Below are 8,524 nucleotides of genomic sequence, written 5' to 3' on the forward strand. Positions count from 1 at the left end.
GCTTGCTCTGGAGAGCAGGCAGGTTTTCCCCACACCCTCATCCCCAGCTCTCCCTGCCACAATACTGTGACATGCAGCTGCTCCCTGGCACAGAGCCAGTTTGGGACCCTTTGCAGAGCCAGCCCACTCCCTCTCGTCACCCCTCGGCTCTCAGCCTGCTGGGCACAGACAGAGCTGCCGACATGGGTGCCCCTGCTGCCATCCTGGGCTGGGAGTGCAGCAATGCTCACCTTCTCCTCCTGGCAGTCCTGCCAGTTCCTCAGCACAGAGAAGAGCAGCTCGTGAAGGTTCTCATAGATCTGCCCTTTCTCCATGGCAGGCCAGGGGCATTGCATTCCAGAGGACAAGTTAATCTTCACTCCGTCCAACCACTGTTTCACAACTGAAAAAACAAACAAATAAAATTAAAAAGAATAATTAAAAAAAAAAAGAGAGTGAGAGAGAATGGAGCCTGTGAGAGTCTGCAGCAAGGGCTGTCCCGAGGCCCCCTGCTCTGGGGCCGGCACTCACCAGCACAAGCGATGCGCAGGATCTGGCCGCTCCTCACCTGGCCAACCACACTGCGCAGGCCAGCCAGTGTCAGCCACACAAAGGGGATGCATTGTGGAGCTGCAGAGAGGAAGGAAAGGGCCACAGTCAGAACCCCAGCAGTGACAGAGGAGGGGCTGCAGCCCTGCATCCCCCAGCTCAATGCAGATCACACGTGGAGGGGAGAGACCCCTTTCCCGGTTGTTACAGATGTAGGGCACTCTACCATAAGTGCTGAAGAGTTTGCTCAGGGTGATGAGCACAAACTCCTTGGACATCTCCCCCGCGGCCTTCAGGTGGCTCTGGAGCTCGGCCATAACCAGGGTGAAGTGAGTCCGAGCCAGAGCCACCAGGACATTGCTGGCAGCTGTCCTCACATTGCTGGTCACGCCCTGAAAAAGAGTCTCTGGTGACACGCGGCACAGGAGATTGCCTGAGGCCCTTGGAAGGGCTAAGCCACCACCATCCACCAGCAGAACACCAGCGTGGGCAGGCGGCTCCTTTTGCCTTTGGCAGTGACCCCTCACCTGGGCTGCCGTCAGGTCCTGGGACACCTCTGCCAGCAGCCGGTTCACCACTCCGCACGGCGGGCGGCTGTCATCTTCCCACAGGGCGCTCTCCAGCTCACAGTACGCCTGCGCTCGGTCACCCTGGGGACAAGGATCAGTCACGCTCGCTTTGCCCGCTGCCACCCATCGCTGTGTGGATGTGCTGCTGGGGCCTGGCACCCAAGGGACCGTGGCCCTGGGCCAGGAGGGCAAGGATTGATGGTTGGATGTCCCCAACTCACCTCCCGATCTTGCAGGCACTGCAGCAGCAAAGTCACGGTGCAGGTAGGGACAGGGCTTGACACCCTGCTTCTCTCCCTGCGACGCGTACGCCTGGGCATGCAGCCCACACAAGCAAAGAGACCTGGAAGGAAAGAGCAGAGCAGCTGCTGCTGGTGTTGCTTGGAGCCAGGGCCGAGCATCCGGCCAGCTCTGGGAGGAACGCTCCTCCAGCCCCACAGCACGGGTCTGCGTGTGGTTGGCGGGGACAGGGGAGAGAGCCTTCCCCTTGCTGCGGTACTGGGGAAACCATGGTGGGCAGCTGCACTCAGCAGAGCAAGGACAGTGCTGCTGGCACATCCTAAACAGACACCGGAGGCACACATGTGCTCGGGCAGCGTCACGGTGTCCAGAGAGGTGGAAGGACCTCACCTCGAAGGGCTCTCAGACGCTCCATCACAGCAGGATATGTCCAGACAGACACAACGCTCTCTCTGGGTTCACTTCCTGCGGGTCCCACAAGCGGACTGAGCCACCGCTCCCACCGCTGCCACAAGGGTGTATGAGGTACCACTGTGACATCACACCACAGTGTCACCTCACAGAGAATGACGCGCCCCGGGCTGGGGACCAGGCAGCATGCAGGGCAACCCTGCAGGCCCCAAAACACAGCACGTTTTTGTGACACAATCAGCTGTGGGGTTCCGGTTCCATGTCGAAGCAGGGAATCACCTCAGCGGGTGAGGGAGAGCCCCTGCCAGGGAGCAGCTGCTGGGCACTGTTGCCTGGCATTGCCTTAGTGACTGGGGACTCCATGCCAGGAGGCACGGAGGCCCCCATCTGCTGCCCAGACAACCTCTCCAGAGAGCTTTGCTGTCTTCTGGGGGCACGTGTCAGAGATGTTAAGGAAACTCCACCGCATCTGATCAAACAAGAAGATAACCATCATAGAATCATAGAATCATAAAATCCTAGAATCACAAGGATGGAAGGGTCCTACAAGATCATCTCATCCAACTGTCATCCCATTACCACTCCTACCACAATCTACCTTATCTCATAGCTCCTCATCCAGACGCATCTTGAACACTGCCAGGGATGGTGACTCCACCATCTCCCTTGGCAGGCCATTCCAGTGCCTGAGAGAAAATTTTTTTCCTTATGTCTAATCTAAACCTCCTCTGGTACAACTTGTGGCCATTTCATTGGGTCCTGTTTGTTGCCTGGGAGAAGAGACCAAACCCCTCCCCATCACAACAAGTGAGTGAAGAGATTAATCCATTAACAACACAATCATTGTTTTCATAACAGTATCCACACCAAGGAAATATTTGGCTGCTTTGTTCATTTGTAGCCATCCTTGTCTATTCTCAGTGGCTTGCATGAGTGAGGCAGTAGGAAGGTGAGTAGAAGTCAGCAGGTGGAAAGCAGCTCTCCATTCTCCTCTTAGCTGTTCCCTCCTCCATGCCAAAGTGCAGTGCTTGAGCTGGAAGCCTAAACAAAGTTTTTGTAGAACTTTTTTATCAGCATCACAGGTTCTTTCAAGCAGTTTGTTGGTTTGTGATGAAATGATCTCAAAGGCAAGATGAGCAGGACAAGTCTGTGTGATTAATAGAAAATAAAGACATGCAAAAAAGGAGGTAATAAACACATTTCATCTCCTAATTAATCTATCAAAAGCTTTATTTTCCTTTTAGTCCAAATTATAAAAGAAATTCATAAGCTTTTTTTTCAAAGAATAGCTGTATGATTGCTGTACTTTTATTGGCACTGATTTTTAACCTTCCCTTATGAGAACAGATTTTTTAAAACCTATACATAAGGAGCACTTATTAAGAAGCTTTCTCTCTTTTTGTACCATCTACATGTGTGAATGGCAGACAAATTAGGATGGAAGTGTTGAACAAACTCAAAACACATTGCATCTGACAGTGCTGGTAATAAATAGATGAAGGATAGAACTGTTTAACCCACAGCTTTCCAAACTGTTTCTGTCCTTAAAAATGCACCTATCCTTCCTGTAGCAGAGTGGATATTTATAGCATATGAAAAATATTTTAGTCAGGATAAATCATACAAAGTATTAAATTTTAAAAGCAGGCCTGTCTGGACACACACCATCTCCCTTTCCACAGCACATCACCATGGGGTGGAAGAAGCCTTTAAGACAAACTCTTTGCTCTTCTGTCCCTGCTGCACGCAGGACAGTTTGCCCCTCCAGTCAAGCAACAGGCAGCACTAGCCTGGAGAGGACTGCTAAATTTTTTGACAGTTTGGAAAAAAAAGAACCTAACAACACAACTTTGTCCCATACTACAAGTGTGGCTCTTTGCATTGAAATTCAGAGAGATGCTGCAGGGGAATACTGTTTGATTGGGCTATAAGATCTCATTGAGTCTTGGAAACAGCACAATCAATAACAGCTACGTTACTTGAAAACGGAAGTAATTTGGAAACAATAACAGCTGACAAAACCAATTTAAACCACCACTGTACAAAAGGCTCTGTTACTATTTTGCATCCTGTGTTGGATGAACTTTTCTTTTTGGCTGAGCTGTGTCATACCCAAGGATAACAGGTAACCCACGTTATGCAGAGGGCTGCAAACCCAAGTACTGTACATTAAACATAGGCACTCAAATTAACATACCCCTATTTTCCAAATTGAACAACAGCAACAGCATCTGTCAGCAACGTAAAGAGAATGAATCTGAAACCTGCTCCCAAGTCAGACTTGAGCCTTAATGTGAAAACCAAGATTTTATGAAAGGGGTAGATGTTATTAAGTAGACAGCTAATCAATCAGCCACCACAATACTTGGCTTCTTACTACCTCTGGTGCCATTTGTAAATATGTGGAGATCTGGAATGAGATGCAATAGAAATGCAAGGAATGATTATGGGCAATCACACTGCAGTGATGGAGTGCCAAGGAAACATCAATAGCAGTCAGACAGTAATTTTTCTGATTACAACATGCAATCACAGGGCTGATGCACAGTTTCACACCAACTGTTTCAGATAAGTAAGTTACAATCTGTGACTAGGTAAAAAAGCACATGCTACAGTCTAAGCACATAATTGGGTAATGTTGTCTTCAGTGGAGCATAACTATATCCCTACTTTTACAAATGTGTTTAAGTATCCTCCTGATGGGAAGATACTGTTAATGAGGCTCATTACAGTAATTTGTATTGGAGAAGCTTGTAGGCCAGTGTCCTTCTGTGTTTGGCATAGTGCAAAAACTGGAATGCAAGTTTCTCTGTTCTATAAATTACAAAGTGCAAGAGAGAGAAGCAACTGACTGGGTGGTGGAGATATGGAAAGGGGAGAAGGAGCAGAAGGAACATACACAGCAAGGGACAGTGAAAAAAATGAGATAACTGTGGTCACAGCAAATGGAGAATAGGTTTCATCTCACCTAACTTCAGATCCTAGAGCATAAATTTGTGTATCTAAGTTGGCTGCCCAACATTCTCTACATCTGATCCATTTATCTGACTTGCTTTAACATACCTCATCCTCAAGCACTGTCATGGAATGACTGACCTAGATGCAACAATTGTACAAAGCCACTATCCATGAAAACTAATAAAAGAGAAAGGGTGTATGATAATTATGGACTAGTGCCCTGCACAGTAACTTTAGCTGAAGAGTGGACATCCAAAAAAAAACCAAAACCTGGAGTTCTAGTTCAGACAGAAGGCAAAACTCTGAGAGCAGACGTTCTCACATCAGCCACGTGAATACGGCAGTTCCTATTCTCCCTGAGTCTGTGGAGGAAGACAGAGAGCAGGTTAATGCCTGTAGATATTTCCTTGAATTTTCATTTATATAGTAATGTAAGCTTTATAACCCTTCAGATCCAAACAGATGCTGAAGCCTCATTTCTTTCTGTAATCACTGGATTCAGGTGCAAGTTAGACAGGAGCTCCTGGGAAACCTGGGAGCCGGCTCAATGAAAGTTTCTTCCTGCACAATACATTATGGTGGCCCAAGAAGCCTCCTGCTTGATGTTTGTAGGGAACTCCTTGCCAAGTCCTCTGCCATATTTAGAACAGCCCTTGCAGCAATGTCATATTAATGGGGAAATGTAGGCAGAGGGTCCTTCTGAAACAATTTTGCCTTTTCCTATGATGGGTCACTTGGTAAGCCTGGTTGGACAAAGGTTCCCAGTTTCAGCTTGAAGCAGATTAAATGTCTGGGGCTGAACTAACCTGAGAGAAAAGCTGCCAAGTAACGGCTGCCTTAGGACGGATACAGCATGCCTGGAGCAAAGAGCAGAAGTAGAACAGAATCACAGTATATCCCAAGTTGGAAGGGACCCACAAGGGTTATAGAGTCCAGCTCTTGGCTCCACTCACACAGTTCCTGACTTTTCATAGAATCATAGAATCACCGATGTTGGAAAAGACCTTCAAGACCATCCAGCCCAACTGTCCACCTATCATCAATATTTTCCACTAAACCATGTCACTTAGTACATCACCTAAACATTCCTTGAACACCTCCGGGAATGGTGGCTCCAGAATGTTTCTGGGCACCTCATTCCAGTGCCTGACCACTCTCTTGGAGAATAATTTTTTCCTAACATCCAACCTGAATCTCCCCTGGTGGAACTTGAGGCCATTCCCTCTAGTCCTATCACTAGGTATATGAGAGAAGAAGCTGACCCCCACCTCACCACAGCCTCCATTCAGGTAGTCATAGAGAGCAATAAGGTCTCCATTGAGCCTTCTTTTATCCAGACTAAACAGTCCCAGTTCCCTCAGCTGCTCCTCATCAGACTTGTGCTCCAGACCCCTCACCTGCTTGTTTGCCTCCTGGGCTGTTCTCCACCAAGCAGCCTATAACTTAAAGGCCTGGTTGAATACCTGCTTTTGTTAATTACTTCACTAAAGAAAATCATAAAGCTGAGCCTTAGGTTTGAAAGTTTACATAATAAAAAACAGCAAATGGAAACATGGACCAGATTTCACCACTCTGACAATCCCACAGTCTCGTTAGGATCATTTTGCATTTTCTTTTGTACACTTGGTCTACCCAGACATTTCTGAAGAAGGCATTAGCCTTGTCATAAAGAATGAATTCTGTTCTAAAGCACACAGCAAATTAAGTCACACACTTCAAAAAAAACTGCAATATTTAGTATGCCGCAATACAAATAAGTTTCTAAAACGTCAACAATTTCTAAATAATTGCCAACTCTGCCCATGCAAATGAAATGCTGATAGAAACAGCTATGTTCTATTGTTCTCTAGATACATTCACTGTTTTGGGTAATCCTTCATAGTGCAGTAAAAAGGGTTTCATATTCATTAGCTGGCTCCCGTTGGTTGGAAGCGGTTGATTTACCAAATATCTTGCTTATTAGTGTGGAGGCATGGAGCAGAAGGCAATACTTCATGATTGCATTTTAATAAACAACGTTGAATATTTTTAGTAAGTAGCTGGCAGGAGGTAGGCTACCAGTTTTTCTTTATGAAATGATTCAACTGATGGATTCTGAAGTTTCCTTTAAGTCAACTGTGTCCTTTTCTGACATATTCCTACAAATGCAGTCTTGCCAACAATTCAGGATGGGAATCTTGCCTGTGATAGTTTTATGGATTAAACTCTCGGTAGAGATCCCAATAGGTAACACAACCCATTACTGACTCATTTTATAACCTTGAGCTAATCATGTTATCTACTCTTGTAGGAAGAGTGTGAAATTAGGAATCAACTGTATGCATGTACTGCAGTTTGAAGAAGTAATAATTGGATAAGCGTCACATTTTGCCATGGGACAATGCTTAGGACAAGAATAAGTTTTAAGGTTTAAGTACCCACTACCTCAAATCCTCACCAGTGTGAGGATTACCATTCTTGGAAATCAGTAATGAGCTGTGCCTCACTTGGAAGCTTTGAGCATTAAAAAAGAGGTATTATTTATGAGAAAAATTAATAGAGTTTCAGTCTGAGGAAATAAGAGAAATATATCAAAACAATAAGCAGAGCATTCACCCTTGATAATTTTGGCAACATCTAGCTAATGCTATTCTTTATTCATCAGTATAAATACCAAAATACAAGCTGTGTTTATAACTTCTCTCTCTTTCTTCTTACAATAAATCCTGCTCCTGTCTGGAGATTAGACATTTCCCCAACCCTGCTCATGAGAGATGCAAACTACATATCTATACTGTCCCATTCCCACCTTAGCAGCCCTGCTGGATTTCAACATGTTCAGTATTTTGCTCCAGGATGTGTACATACATCTGTGTGTATGGCAGAAGGCATAGAAAAGGGATTATTTTTCACTCTTGACAGCATGAGGGATTTGAGCACCGATGTTAGGAACACTGCACCACCTCGCCAACGTGAAATGAAATCTGCTCTAAAAAAGCAGTGGAATGGCAGAGATAGTCTCAAATGCATGCTTTGAGAACATAGCTTTGGTCACTATAAGTGGTGCTCAACAGAAGGAGACTGTGCTTTCTGATTAGTCCACTGAAACGCAGAGATTAAAGTCTCAGACTGAGTATAACCTTCTTGTCATCCATGTGTTTTCTACACAATGTGGAAAAAAACAGAACAAAGCACTGGCTCACTCGCAGCTCTTGTCATTCTGATTCTTAAACAAGAGATGAGCTTTAGGAGAGAATGAGGGAGAATGAAACATGAGAAAAGTGAAATGGAATTGTAACATACGGGAATGTTTTCCATGTGCAGCCGAACTAACCCAGATCACCAGCATGTCCCTCATCTGCAGCCCCTGAGGACAATAGGAGAACCATACGGACTCCACAGGCTTTTGGGTCACATCCTAAATGCCCAGATTACATTCAGAGTTTCCTAAAATCTGAATCAGTTCTTGCTAGAGAATGTTACGCTGTAGTGAGCTCTATCCACTAGTTTCTGCCCACGCTTACGCTTCGCACGAGTGCACTTCATTTGATTTTAAATGTATTCTTTTCTTTTCCTCAGGGAAAAGATTGCTGAGATTTCAGCGCTGTTGTGATTTTGCACTGCCAAGCGTTCCTGGATAATGCCAACACTTGTTATACTTTGCTAAATGTTATGCTGGTACATGAGAAGCAGGAAATTAAAATAATTGATAAGTTTTCCTTGTTCAGTCTGAACAAAGCACAGGGCATTAGAAAATGTGTTTTTTCATAAAAACAAAACATACCATGAGTTATTACAGTGTTCCTGGGAATCAAGAGGTCATAGTGTGTAAAAAGGGT

General features: G+C 45.5%; 1 protein-coding gene across 1 annotated transcript in view; it reads right to left on the reverse strand.

Annotated features, from left to right (window-relative positions):
• LOC104915651 (maestro heat-like repeat-containing protein family member 2A) overlaps window positions 1–2,425 on the reverse strand; it is a 5,278-nt gene extending 2,853 nt beyond the window's left edge. Inside the window, exons 1-6 of the mRNA XM_019612020.1 lie at window positions 1,728–2,425; window positions 1,319–1,440; window positions 1,056–1,178; window positions 755–920; window positions 511–609; window positions 3–382 (exon numbers count right to left, since the gene is read on the reverse strand). Coding sequence (XP_019467565.1) covers window positions 3–382; window positions 511–609; window positions 755–920; window positions 1,056–1,178; window positions 1,319–1,440; window positions 1,728–1,752 — 915 coding nt within the window. The 5' untranslated portion in view covers window positions 1,753–2,425. The remainder of the gene's footprint in view (window positions 1–2; window positions 383–510; window positions 610–754; window positions 921–1,055; window positions 1,179–1,318; window positions 1,441–1,727) is intronic.
• Between the last annotated feature and the right edge of the window lie 6,099 nt (window positions 2,426–8,524).

The sequence above is a fragment of the Meleagris gallopavo genome, chromosome 1 (assembly GCF_000146605.3).
Source record: "Meleagris gallopavo isolate NT-WF06-2002-E0010 breed Aviagen turkey brand Nicholas breeding stock chromosome 1, Turkey_5.1, whole genome shotgun sequence".
In the NCBI taxonomy this organism is placed as follows: Eukaryota; Metazoa; Chordata; class Aves; order Galliformes; family Phasianidae; genus Meleagris; species Meleagris gallopavo.